Genomic DNA, 13,602 nt, shown 5'->3' with positions numbered 1-13,602 from the left:
AACAGAATTGCCATTGTCCGGTAATTAAAAGGTTTAACGCCGGCGGGGAATAAGGTTTAACGTCGTCGTTTTTGCTTCTCGGCTGAGATCATGTGTTACAATAACAGACACACTCAAAAGGAGAAACAATTTGATTACAACAACTTACAATGTTATTATTTTTCATCTAATCTCCTGAATCAAAACCTTGCTCTTTGGTTCGGCTTTCTTCTCCGCTTTCCCGGGCCTCGAAGCCGATTGATAACTCAAAGCTGAACTCTTTTCGGCCGTTACAATGGCTGCTAAGGGAGTCCAAACTTCCCCGGTTTGCTCGTGCACCCAACACATGATGAAATAAATTTTCCGTTCGGCCAACTTAAGCTTGTTCCTAATTTCTGTTCTCCGTGACAACTTTCGTGGTTTCTCTGACTTCAGATCCCTCTCCCCAGCCTGAACCATCCTCTGCAGATCACAGAGCAAGCACAACAAAGCGGGTGTTCCTAGCATTAATAGGCTTGTTACATCATCTATGAGACCGAGTCCAAATTGCAAGCCGCCTGTATGTTTGAAGTCTGGGGAGCAGGTCTTCTCCAAGCAATAAGACAGCACTTCCAGGACAGTCTCCGGTTGCCCACCCTGGCCCAGTACATTGGAGACAGAAAGCACCGCCATGGATGATCCTATGGCATCCGATTTCCAATCTCCATTGTAAAGACGGAGTGTGAAACAGTAGCTGTATATGATGTCAACCAGATGAACAGCTAAGGACGGTGATGGCTTTGTGGAACTCAGCTTGCTGACTGGGGGCAGTGCGGTGTCAGGCCCGGGTGGAATCTCACTCGCTTGATTGCTCTCTGAATTATCCTCAGGTGACATTGATTCATCGTCTTTGACAAGAGGTTGGATAAGTTGGGATCCTTCCTTGCTAAATGATATCGTTCTGGCAGAAGGCTTCAACCACCACGGATCCCAAGGCTTAATCATCTTGCTCAGTTCCCCAGAAACGACAGCTCTTTGGAATAGTTTCTTCTCTTCTGTAGATAGATCATCCAGACTAACTTCACCACCTACAAAGGTTAAAGGCAACCGACTTATGTCAGCTTTAGGAAATATGGAGGAATGCAGGAAACACATAATCCAGAAAGACATAAGTTAAAATTTACTACTTGCAAGTATAAAACTACGGAGTGCAAAATGACTCATGTCAGCTTTAGGACATATAGAGGAAAGCAGAGAACGCATAATCCAGTAGACGTGAGCTAAATTTAACTTCCAAATATAAACCAAGGAGTGCAAATATCTGTTTCTTTGAAAATGTAAAATCAAATGAATGAAAGATACGAAAGAACTTGAGAGCTAGAAGCTAAATACATCAATAAAAGATAGACAGTAACATACCAGACAGCACTTTTTGAATAGTCTCCTCAGACAGTGCAGAACCTGCTGAAAAATAAGTTTAGATTTCGGTCAGATATCCAAATTTGTGAAGAAAAAAAACATTTAAGGACCGTAATTAAACAATGAATATCTCTTAGGAAGCCAATAAAACACGGAAAACCTATCCTTCGACCAACTACGATACTAGTTATCAATTTCATTTAAAGGCAGCCTTACGCTTATTGCTATCATCAATCAGGCCCGATTTAGCATCACACGAGACCTACTTACTTCATTTATACTCAACTATAAAACATCTACTAGTTTAGTAAACTTGCATGTGCCATCGACTGCTAAACAATCGGTAATCAGCATAACATCGACGGATTAAGTCAGCAATCCAATTGTTCACTCCACCCTTAAACCCACCCGAACCACCAAACATTTATCGAAAACTAACTAGATTCCAGTCCTAATTCCTAGTTCAAAGCTCTAGCAATCCCTCAATAACAAACTTCTCTTATATCTTACAATGCACATACAAAATCTCAAGTACCGAAAACTCACCAAAAACGTCATTAAACTCGAAAGCCATAAACTTCATCGAAAAACATGAGAACACCAACTTATAATAACAAAATAAAAACATACCAGCATTATCATCATCATCCATGTCATCAGTTTCTTCTTCTTCAGAGTGAAATCGTTTCAGTATGTCCAGCATTTTCTGTTTAGTTTCGTCATCGGGCCCCAATTGCCCCAGCTCCCCCACCACATTCTCCTTCATAAACGATTCGGTGCACCGGAGATTATGCGACTGCTCAATCAAATCAAATTTCAAAACAATCAAACACCAAAATTACAAAATAAATATTTTAAATTAAATTAAATCTGTATAAATTAGCATACATACCTTGTAGCAGTGCAGGGAACAGTAGCGTGAGTTGCATCGAGGGCATGTGTACTGAGAAAATTGCTTCTGGCAGCTGCAATTAAACAAAAACAAAAAATTGAATAAATCAAAATCGGAAAATTTTCCAGAAAAAAATAAAATAAATTATCACGCTTTGTTGATGAAAGAGAGATGAGCTTGGAGAAGAACATACACGTGGCAGACGATACGGGAAGGAGGTTCTAGAGGGGACGAGGTGGAGGGTTTTTCTGAGGTAATGATGGATTCCGCCATGGCTGAAGGTTTTCGAGTTTCGAAGGGGTTTTGGAGAGTTATGAAGTGAGAAAGAAGGGACCGTCAAAGACTGGAACGTTCGTTTCTTTTTGCTTTGGGTTATAAGAGAGGCCCAAATGTATGCACTAAGCCCAATTAAGGCGGTCAAGGGATTTGCCCCCATACTGCAATAACGTAGTTATTGATTATTTGATTATTATTCAAATTGTGATTAACGTACTTATTTTAATTGATAACATATCATATAATTTGAAAATGTGGTCTAAAAGTTGGTCTACCTACCATTATTCCACATACTGTATTATAGTCAGTCGACTCATTTTGGCACGGGTTAAATTGGAAATTCAAATTTTGACCTATTTCAATTCAAGAGTTTTCAATTTGGGACACTCAAATGAATTTTGATATTCAAAATTCTAAAATTTTCCAAAATTAAAATTCTGAAAGCTCTAAAGTTATAAAATACACATCGAGTTTTCAAACTTAAACTACCCACAATAACTGGCTTTAGAAATAATTATTTCAAAGCGATACTCTACTTATTCTTCTCTTATAAGCGAATTTATTAACCAATGTAGTTTCTTCATGTTTTCAGTATGAATTTTTAATTCCGACCTTTCAATGCTGGACATATTCAAGATTTCAAGTTATTATTTAAAGAAATTTGAAACATATTATTAAAAAATTCAATTCAATTTTTTCGAAATTTGGAATGGATGTTGACACTAATTTTTTTTTTTCTTTTTTTGGAATGGAATTGAAAAAACAATTCTCATTGCGAAAATATTTTGGACTGCAATTCGTATGAAAATCAAACCTAAGTTATCCTTAAGTAAGAACTAGTCACATAAACACATAAAATGCCATTTAAGGTTTGATCAATTGACAGACTTTCAATTATGTTCCAAGTTGTTGGATTGGTATAATTTACAGCACCACCTCGGTAGTATATGTTTCTTGCCACCTTTCTTGCAACAACACAATCTGCCAAGAACAATAATCAATGTACAATCTAACTCAGACCCTTCGGAGGGCATGTTGATCAGGTACAACTTTGTTAGTAGTCTGATTCTGATTCGCCTTCCGATCGCCGGCTGCCTTGAACTCAGCCAGCTCAGCCAGTTCCTCGACTGCACCTACCATGCCTTCAATCCTTGCAACAATTTCAATCAGCAGAGAAGCTAAAGTCACAAGTGGAATTATGTCCATGAGAGCAACTGCTTCTGCTTCTGCTTTTGTGTTGTTGTTTTCGGGACAATCATCGGATTCCTGCGGCAGTTGTGGCTGTCGATTAATGAATAAGTTAGGAAGAGATTTCAAGTCCTCTTGGAGCTCCAGAACTGCATTGTTCATTTCTCCAACTAGGAGATCTATTGCAGTTGATTTCTTCATTGTTTTCATAGTCTTTGCTAGCTCTTTTATCACTGTTGAAGAATCTGAGCTTACTTTCATGGCAATGTTGCTGATATGCTTCTTTGCCAACTCAGAGACCTGTTTATTCATATCAGAGAGGTTCAGTTTGTGTCATTCTAGCGCTGGTGATGAAATAATAAAAGCATTTTTTTAAATAACTAAAAACACTTTTGACAATGTTGGATTGAAAGAAACAAAAAAGAAAATTATTGGTTATAAAGGCACTTGGAAGTGCCTTTCTCGAGAAGCACTTAGTAGATGCTTCTTGTAGTTCCAACTTCGAAGTTCCAAATATTTTTCAAGAAGCACTTAGGATTTTTATTAAACTTTCAACACATGTTTTTAATAAAGTTGCTTTTAGTAGATTACTGATCTTGGAATTACCTTATTTTCCGAACTGACACAACCATTGAGGGCCTCGATGCAATAAGCACAGTCACGCATTGATGCCCCAATTTTGAGGTATTGCTTCCATGGATGCCGAAAGTTGAATCGGCCGTGTGCCGGCTCCCATCTAGCAAAATTGGCCTATAGATTGAAAATGCCATTGTTAGATTTTTTTTCGACGATACAAGAGAATTTTATTGAATAAAAAATGGAAGTTACACCAAATAACCCATCAAATTATATATGTTTATGTTGCATACCATGGATTCTTCTGCTCCCTTTGACCCCAAAACGCATTTGTAGCCAAGCAATTTCTTGTCAGATTCTTTGTCACTACCAGCAAAGCCTCCACTATCATTGAAATAATCTGCCACACAACCTGAAAGTATAGTGGGACAATTTTATAATGTCAGCAAAATTGTCCTGGGACAGCAAACACAAGATGGGATTAAATTGTCCTAAACTTGATGGGATTGGATTAAATTTTGTACCATCTAAGGAATTGGCAAGCTTGTCCATGTTCCGAGTGATGAGCATGTAGAGTTCCTCCCCAGCCCAAATGGGGCAAATGATCATGGTTATGACAGCGCACAAGGAAGTCCCAATGACGATGGTCGACATTCTTTGGCTGGCCATGTGGAATAACTGATCCACCCGGTAACCCGACACCGAAACTAAGCTGAATGTGAGGATGAAGATCATAGCACCGTAATCAAATCGAGCTTTCACTGAAGGTATGAATCTCGAAAAGGTTGATGCAGAAGCTGAAGAAAAAAAGAATAACAATAACATTATAACAGTAACACATTAGAACTTATAAGTCTACTATTTATAGCTACTCACAAAATAAAATGAGATTAATAAGACTACTACATACCTAATAAGAAAACAGATATTCCAGTGATGAAAGGCTCGAATTCTTTCCCGGATCGATTTGCAATCCAATGGATGCCGATGGCAAGAAATCCGGCAAGAAAAGTTCCACATATTCTGTTTATACTTTTATATAATGTTGCACCTGCATGCACATTAACAATTTAACAATGGGTGTTTTTCGGCTTGTGAGCTTCACTAAGAAGCTAATATGGCGCTAAACTTTTAGCGTGTAAAGACACACATTAGAAAAAATTTGTAACTTACCAATAGTATTTTCGAAGACAACCACAACTGTCATAACTGCCCACATGGCATTTCCTCCCACACCTTCATAGAGAGGTCTCAAGTAGTAAAAGAGTGAGACAACAGTGAGTGCCATCCCAACTTTGAGGCAGTGGATCACTTTTCTGGGATCACTGTGTCCCAAGTCCCAAGCTTTCTTCAGAAAGTTCCATACTTTCATTACAAACCCTACAACCAGACCCTTTAGGGCAAGACATGCTATGCCGGGGCACCCCCGTGCCTCGGTGGGAGCCAAAGCTTCAGATGATCCGTCGGCCATTGTTATCCTCCACTCCATTGTGTCACTCGCTTCCTTCTCCTTAGCTATTTTTTCAAAAACGGAAATAGCGAGGAAATTGAGAATTAGACAAGCAGAACTATACGACAATGTGGTCCTCAGGGTTATGTGGAGAAGATTGTTGGTGAAGAAAGCAGTGGGATTACTGAAGTATATATACTAAGTGGGAATTTGGTTTCTCATAGTGGAACGAAATAAACAACTGAGCTAGCAAGTAATGATGTAAAGAAGAAAGAATAAACAAGAAATTTCCAATAGCAGCTAAAGGCCAATGCACTTGTTTTTTTGTTGAATGTTGGGTAGGTCAGGTTGAAGACTCAAGGACACTCGTTGATCTACAACTTCCATTAATTCCTTTCTCTATTCACTCAAAATAGGTAAAAATTCTATTCAAGCTTTTGACTATGGAATGAACGTTCGTTTTTCAATTATCATTATGTGTTCAATAATGTGCCGATATCATTATCACCAATAAAACATATTGATATGTTATCGATTTGTATCTATAAAATGGCAACTACGCATAAGTCATGCATAGATTTCGAGCTTATAATCTCGTTGTTTCTTACACCTGTATCAATTGGTCGTTTTCACTTCAAACATATACAGTGTTCAATCCTGGAATTCAAAGTTTTTTATAATACAATTAATTTGTGTTACTTGCACTGCCTAGACTCTTTAACCTACTAAATGTGATATGGGATATTTGTGGAAATTTACCAAATGTAATCAGGTGACTATCAACATATGGGAAGTGGGACAAATCTTTTACCGATTATAATTAGTAATCAAACTGCATACAGATAGTTCTCTTCCTTTTTTTTTTTTTAGGAAAATCCCAACGCTATGATATGCATACAAATACAACAACTATAACAATCAAGTATTATCTTACTAAGTGAGATCAGCTGTATGAATCTTAAGACGCCAATGTGCTCTGTTTTGCACAAGTCTTCCATTAGTTCTAAGTACTCCATATATTTTCTTAAAGTCTCTTTCCAAGTCTTCCTAAATCTTCTTCTACTCCTTTTGCCGCCTCCGTCTCATAGTTATATCTTCTAACCGGAGCACAAAAATGCATACGAGTGATTCTACTAAATATAACTAATTTGTGCAGATCTTCATTTGAAGGAAATTCTATGATACACTGATAATTAAACCTTCCAATTTTTCCTTAATGCCAGAGAGAGAGTCATGGACCTAAGACCAAACCTTGATGACTGGTGACATATTTGTGTCCTAAATTCATCAAAAGTGGTAACATCAGCGCACTATCATGTCATCAAATCAACATATTCTACTTATATATTATGCCACGGATAACATAATTAGGAACCAGCACTCAAGACATATTTCTTATATTACCATATCATATACCATCATGGAAGAACTATTTCAACAATCTTGTACTCTCTCTCTCTCTCTCTCGCTCTAGTACTACGGTAAGAATCTCGAGTGTTAAGAGTTTCTTTCCCGGAAACACCCGGCTTCTAATAGTTTAACGAGTTTTTCTTCTTTGCAGATAAATTATTGTCAAGCTACAAGTTATTTATAATATGTTTCAGCTTGTGATTTGCAGCTAAGAAAAAATAACGCATTAACTGACATAATTGTAAGTAATGTTTAAACTTTCTTCGATACAGTCGATACTTCCTTGGAAATATCCAAAAAATAAGAGAAAGATGAAAATGGGGGTGAAGTCCAAACTGTTAAGAGTATAATCTCACACAGCAGCAATGCATCCCAACCTCCACCAGATTAGTTTCTTTCACTTGGTTGTTATGACTGGAATGTTTGTGATTAGTTATATATTTTATGCTGAGCTGGCACATATATTGGGATAGGATATTTATGTATAAATACCATGTGTATTATTCAGTTGAATTAATGAGAATCACAATTACATTTTTTACTCTCTCTCTACAACTCTCTTTCTCTCTCTTAAATGCATTTCCCTCTCTGAGTTCTTAACTTCAACATGGTATCATCACCATCGTCTAACCGACTCCGATCCGGCGCTTCCCTCTTCTAGCAATTTTCTTGCTGTTTTTGCATTTTCTGATCTTCCAAACAGATCGCTACTTTTCTGATCTCTTCGTTTTCCCTCTCAATTCAGCACCTCTCAATTCATTTTCTTGATATGTCGGCAGCAGCAACTTCCTCGGATTCTCCCTCTCCACCTCCTGCAAACCCTAATTTTTCAGCAAATCTTCCTCCGAGTGTCGTCTCCAATCCTTCGATCTTGACGATTGGCACGATTTCCATTGCAAATGTAGCTGGAATGGTTCCGACGAAACTCAATCGTCAGAACTACATCACTTGGCGCAGTCTATTCATTCTTGTGCTGAAGCGCTTCAAGCTTCTTGGACTCGTCAATGGCGAGGATCTGTGTCCTCCTCCATTTGTTCGCGATCCCTCTGGTACTTGTGTTCCTAATGCATCTTTTGAGAACTGGTGTGAGCGCGATCAGATCTTGATGATCTGGATCAACTCTACTCTCTCTGAAAATCTTCTTCCCTTGACGATTGGCATGGAAGACTCTCGCTCTCTGTGGCAATCTCTTGAGCGGCGTTTCTCAGGCGCTTCCCGCACCATGTTCACAGTCTTCGTTCGAAGATTCAAACGATTCAGAAAGGTGACTCTTCAATGACCGACTTTCTTAATTCGATCAAAGACATCTCTGATAAACTTGCTGCTGCTGGTGAACCATTGTCTGAGTCTGATCTTGTTGCATACATTTTATCTGGTCTTCCTGATGAGTATGAGTCCTTTGTTGACTCTATTGAGACTCGAAATGAATCTGTAACTGCTGATGAGTTGCATGGTCTTCTATTGAGCAAAGAAATCTCACTCCAAAAACGCAAAACCAGAGCTTCTTCCTCCTCGACTGCACCATTTCATGCCTATACTGCTCAATCTTCTCCTCCTGTTGGTAATTTCAACAGAGGCAACTCTCGTGGTCGTTTTCATAATCGTAATCGGTATACTCATAATCGCAATTTTGGGGGAAACAAACCTCACAACTGGCATCCCAATAACTCCGGTGGCATTCTTGGTGCTAGTCCTTCTCGTCAGCCTTCTGGTCCATCTTCTTCCTCTGGTCGCTCAGTTCAGTGTCAGTTATGCCTTCAATATGGTCATTGGGCTCCTATGTGTAATCGTCTCTCTCAGTTTGCTCAATCTCCATCTCCTACTGCAATGTCTGCCATGAATTCTTCTGCATCTCCTAGCTATTGGCTCACTGATAATGGCGCATCTCATCATGTCACCCCTGATCCCTCTTCACTCAACTCTGCCATTCCCTACTCTGGCAATGATCAGCTGTTTGTTGGTGACGGCAAAGGTATGTGTATTTCTCATACTGGTTCTGCCCTTATTCGCACCAAACATGCTACTTTTCGTTTAAATGATGTTCTGTTAGTTCCTCAGGCTTCCCGTAACTTGTTATCTGTTTACAAGTTTGTTTATGATAACTGGTGTTCTCTGACCTTTGATCCGTTCGGATTCTATGTCAAGGATCTAAGCACTGGGAAGATGCTTTTCCAGGGCCCTAGTGAAGGAGGTTTGTACCCTTTCTACTGGCATGCTTCAAATGGTGTCTTTGGAATTGCAATCTCACCAACTGCTCTGATGATTGCTAAAGCTGATATACATACTTGGCATCGTCGGCTTGGCCATCCTTCTGGTGGGACTTTACATTCTGTTGTGCATAAGAATCATCTCCCTGTAATTGGTTCTGTTAATAATCTGTCAGTATGTACTGCTTTTCAACTAGGGAAGTCTTCTAGGCTCTCATTTTCCACTTTACCTTGTAATTCCTCTCGGCCACTTCAATTGCTACACACAGATGTATGGGGTCCCTCTCCCACATCCTCATGTACTGGCTACAGGTTCTATCTAATAATAGTGGATGATTTTACCAAATATAGTTGGCTCTATCCTTTACTTTTCAAGTTTGATGTCTTCTCCACTCTCAAGACTTTTATTTTAAAACTTCAGACTCTCCTTGGTTTCAAAGTTCAAAGTATCAGGTCTGATTCAGGGGGTGAGTTCCTGAATAAGTCACTCCAAAGTTTTTTCAATGAGCAAGGTATCACCCATCAGTTGAGTTGTCCCCACACCCCTGAGCAAAATGGGTGTGCCGAGAGAAAACATCGTCATGTTGTTAAAATGGGCAGGACATTGTTATCTCAAAGTGATTTACCTGCACAGTTTTGGGTTGAAGCTTTTCAGACTGCTGTCTACCTCATTAATCGGTTACCTCCTCAGTCTTCTGTGATCAGTCCTTGGGAACTCCTATTTCATGCTTCTCCCAAGTATCATACACTGAAGGCGTTTAGTTGTGCTTGTTATCCATGGTTGCAACCATATTCCAGAGACAAGTTGGATTTCAAAAGTAAGCAATGTGTGTTTTTGGGTTATAGCCTCAATCACAGTGGATGTAGGTGTTGGGATCCTATCTCGAATCGGTTATACATTTCAAGACATGTGGTGTTTGATGAATCAGTATTTTCTTACAAATCTCTGTCTTCTCGGGCCTCACTTCACAGTCCATGTGTGACTTCTCCTCCCCACACTCCTATATCCCTCAATCTGCCTTTGCCAGTGTCTCATCTTGAGCAACAGTCTTCACCTGCAACTGCTCCAGCAGGCAGCACTGCTTCTGCTCCATCCATATCTGATCCGGAGTCCATACATACTCCTCCAGCATCTTCCAGTTCTGCAGAGCCTCCACCCTTACCCCCTCCTATTCCTGTCAACACTCACTCTATGATTACACGGGCAAAGGCAGGTATTCATAAACCCAAGGTGTTCACTGCCACTCTACACCAACTTCCATCCACTGTTGATTCTCTTATAACATTACCTCATACTCCATCAACCTTTCTCCAAGCTTCTAAGTATTCTCACTGGATGGAAGCTATGCAATCTGAATTTCAAGCATTACAGTCTACTGGCACTTGGGAATTAGTTCCTAATCATTCCAACTACAACATTGTTGGCTGCAAGTGGGTCTTCAAAGTCAAACACAAACCTGATGGTACCATTGAAAGGTACAAAGCACGGCTTGTGGCCATGGGTTTTCATCAACAGGAAGGTTTGGATTTCTCCGAAACCTTTAGTCCTGTTGCCAAACCTACTACCATCAGGATTCTCCTTTCTCTTGCAGTTACCTATGATTGGTTTATCCATCAATTGGATGTCAGTAATGCTTTCCTTCATGGTCACTTAAAGGAAGATGTTTATATGCTCCAGCCTCCAGGGTTTGTGGATCCTTCCAAACCTCATCATGTGTGCAAACTTCGGAAATCACTCTATGGTTTTAAACAGGCCCCTAGAGCTTGGTATGAGGCTTTCTACACGGCTATTCTCTCTCTGAGATTTCGTTCCTCACACTCTGATACCAGTCTCTTTATTAAACGAGACACTTCTATTACCTTTATATTGGTTTATGTTGATGATATAATCATCACTGGCAGTTCAGTCACTGCGTGTCAATCAATCATCTCCCAACTTCAAACCATGTTTCCTGTCAAGGACCTGGGCGATATTCATTACTTTTTAGGTATTGAAGTACACAAATCTGACAAGGGCTTGTTACTGCATCAGGCTAAGTATGCTTTAGACTTACTCAAAAAGACTGATATGTTTGGCGCTAAACCTTGTGCCACACCTGTGTCCCCTTCCAAACTGGACCATTCCGGCACTCTTCTATCTGATCCCACTTCTTATCGGTCCACTGTTGGTGCCTTGCAATATCTTACTTGAACCCGGCCTGATTTAGCTTTTGCTGTCAATCAGGCTTGTCAGTATATGCACTCTCCCCGAACCATACATTTGCAGGCTGTCAAACGCATTCTGCGATACCTTAAGGGCACTGTGGATTTAGGACTTTAGTTTACCAAGGGTTCTCAATGTCGCACTGCTTGGTCTGATGCAGATTGGGCAGGTTGTCCTGTGGATCGACGGTCCACTAGTGGGTATTGTGTGTTCCTTGGCTCTAACCTCATTTCCTGGAGTGCTAAGAAACAAGCCACAGTGGCTCGGTCATCAACAGAGGCTGAGTACAGGTCTCTTGCTTCTACTGCTGCTGAAATTACATGGGTGTGCAAGATTATCCATGACATATCCTTCCCTTTGTTACGGACCCCTGTCATTTATTGTGATAACAAAAGTGCCATTGCTCTTACATTCAATCCTGTTTTTCATGCTCGAACTAAGCATGTTGAAATTGACTATCACTATATTCGGGAGAAGGTTTTACTTGGGCATATTGGTGTTCAACATGTTGCTTCCCTTCTCCAAATCGCAGACATTTTTACCAAGCCTCTAGCTGCTGATCGGTTTACTGCCCTTACTTCCAAGCTTTCAGTTCGATCACCCTCCTTCAGCTTGAGGGGGTGTGTTAAGAGTATAATCTCACACATCAGCAATGCATCCCAACCTCCACCAGATTAGTTTCTTTCACTTGGTTGTTATGACTGGAATGTTTGTGATTAGTTATATACTTTATGCTGAGCTGGCACATATATTGGGATAGGATATTTATGTATAAATACCATGTGTATTATTCAGTTGAATTAATGAGAATCACAATTACATTTTTTACTCTCTCTCTACAACTCTCTTTCTCTCTCTTAAATGCATTTCCCTCTCTGAGTTCTTAACTTCAACACAAACTACACCTCATATTGGAGAAACTAAGTTTAGGCTAAAACTAGCATATATCGTCAATATTTCTTACACATTTGTTAATTGGAAAAACTCTTATATTTATACAAACCAATGTTTGACAATCCATAAAGTTTCATTCTAAAATTCCATGATTTCCATCGAAAGCAACCAATATCGATATTTGATATAACCGTCAATATTTCCACCAATTTGCACATCAATATTTCCACCAATACCTGTGGATGCAAATTTCAGCCATTTCTTCCTTTAACGAAAATGCACCTGCAAAATAATAACACATTCGATTAAGGCCAAAAGGCTCACGAGCCCATGATGAATGGGCCGGGGGGGCTTTGGCCGAAGAATCTCTAATGCCAAAGTTAGAATTCTGACAAGAATGTGTTTAAGAGTTTGTAGGTAGGCAGATGACCCTGCTTTTTGGTGGGATAATAGGGCTGTTTATAGGGGAATGGCCGGCCCTTAGGATGGAGAACGGCCGACCATATATGGTGGTATTTGGAGAATAATTACAAGATATTATGTGAAAAAATATCTTGCAATTAACATGGAAATTATTCCTAAATTAAATAGGAAGTTTTGGAAGTTACATTTTGAATAAAATCAATAAGGGATTGATGAGGAGTGACGAGAGGGATTTGAATAAATACCATATTGATCACCTTTGACTCTTCCATGATTGAGTCGTTATTGTATGTTGCATGCGCATGGGAATCCCAGTGTGCCTCGAGGGTAATGTTGTCCTTCTTACCCAAAAGTCCACATGTTACCTCCATAATTTTTTGGATTATTTTTGGCTCTACAAATGCTCCCACACCTGCTGTGCTGCTCGCAAAAAAAAGAGCAGCAGGTGTAGAGATCTCCAACTTTGATGTAGATTCCCACTTGGACTTGGAATTAGATTCTTCTAAGAAAGGGAAATAAATCACCTCCAAAGCCTATTTAATCCTACCTTAAGTAGGGGATTAAATCAACTTCGAAGGGCAATTATTTATCCCTATAAAAAAAAAAAAAAAAGCTAGATGATATTTGTTCCCTTTCCTTTAGCATTCTTCATTGCTTGCCCTTGCAAAGAACCATCTTCTGTTGGTTTCTTTGTCTTCTCTACGCC

At 39.5% G+C, this 13,602-nt stretch overlaps 2 protein-coding genes across 3 annotated transcripts; both read right to left on the bottom strand.

The window, feature by feature from the left end:
- Positions 1-50: 50 nt before the first annotated feature.
- Positions 51-2,622, bottom strand: LOC126627072 (uncharacterized). 2 transcript variants are annotated; one of them, XM_050296494.1, is made up of 5 exons: positions 2,463-2,622; positions 2,270-2,342; positions 2,008-2,173; positions 1,378-1,422; positions 51-1,046 (listed from the first exon to the last, which is right to left on the bottom strand). In XM_050296494.1, the coding sequence occupies exons 1-5, from the start codon at positions 2,540-2,542 to the stop codon at positions 163-165; spliced, it is 1,248 nt and encodes a 415-aa protein (XP_050152451.1). In that variant the 5' UTR covers positions 2,543-2,622; the 3' UTR covers positions 51-162. The 2 variants fall into 2 exon arrangements, with proteins under 2 accessions (XP_050152451.1, XP_050152452.1); XM_050296495.1 differs by having other exon boundaries at positions 1,378-1,419.
- Positions 2,623-3,415: 793 nt separating this feature from the next.
- LOC126627074 (aluminum-activated malate transporter 10-like) lies at positions 3,416-5,906 on the bottom strand. The gene is made up of 6 exons (XM_050296496.1): positions 5,483-5,906; positions 5,220-5,360; positions 4,834-5,106; positions 4,603-4,721; positions 4,340-4,483; positions 3,416-4,033 (listed from the first exon to the last, which is right to left on the bottom strand). Exons 1-6 carry the CDS (start codon positions 5,796-5,798, stop codon positions 3,560-3,562), a joined length of 1,467 nt encoding a protein of 488 aa, XP_050152453.1. The 5' UTR covers positions 5,799-5,906; the 3' UTR covers positions 3,416-3,559.
- Between the last annotated feature and the right edge of the window lie 7,696 nt (positions 5,907-13,602).

The sequence above is a fragment of the Malus sylvestris genome, chromosome 6 (genome assembly GCF_916048215.2).
Source record: "Malus sylvestris chromosome 6, drMalSylv7.2, whole genome shotgun sequence".
NCBI lineage: Eukaryota > Viridiplantae > Streptophyta > Magnoliopsida > Rosales > Rosaceae > Malus > Malus sylvestris.
This window is presented reverse-complemented; position numbering and strand designations above follow the sequence as displayed.

Excerpts from the sequence above, each read along its gene's own strand:
- LOC126627074 (XM_050296496.1), bottom strand. The coding sequence starts at position 5,798 with ATGGAGTGGAGGATAACAATGGCCGACGGATCATCTGAAGCTTTGGCT. Across the intron at positions 4,722-4,833 it reads GCTTGCCAATTCCTTAGATG|GTTGTGTGGCAGATTATTTC; the intron begins GTACAAAATTTA and ends CTATACTTTCAG. Across the intron at positions 4,034-4,339 it reads GTGTCAGTTCGGAAAATAAG|GTCTCTGAGTTGGCAAAGAA; the intron begins GTAATTCCAAGA and ends ATGAATAAACAG.
- LOC126627072 (XM_050296494.1), bottom strand. The coding sequence starts at position 2,542 with ATGGCGGAATCCATCATTACCTCAGAAAAACCCTCCACCTCGTCCCCT. Across the intron at positions 2,343-2,462 it reads TCCCGTATCGTCTGCCACGT|CTGCCAGAAGCAATTTTCTC; the intron begins GTATGTTCTTCT and ends GTTTAATTGCAG. Across the intron at positions 1,047-1,377 it reads TATTCAAAAAGTGCTGTCTG|GTGGTGAAGTTAGTCTGGAT; the intron begins GTATGTTACTGT and ends TAACCTTTGTAG.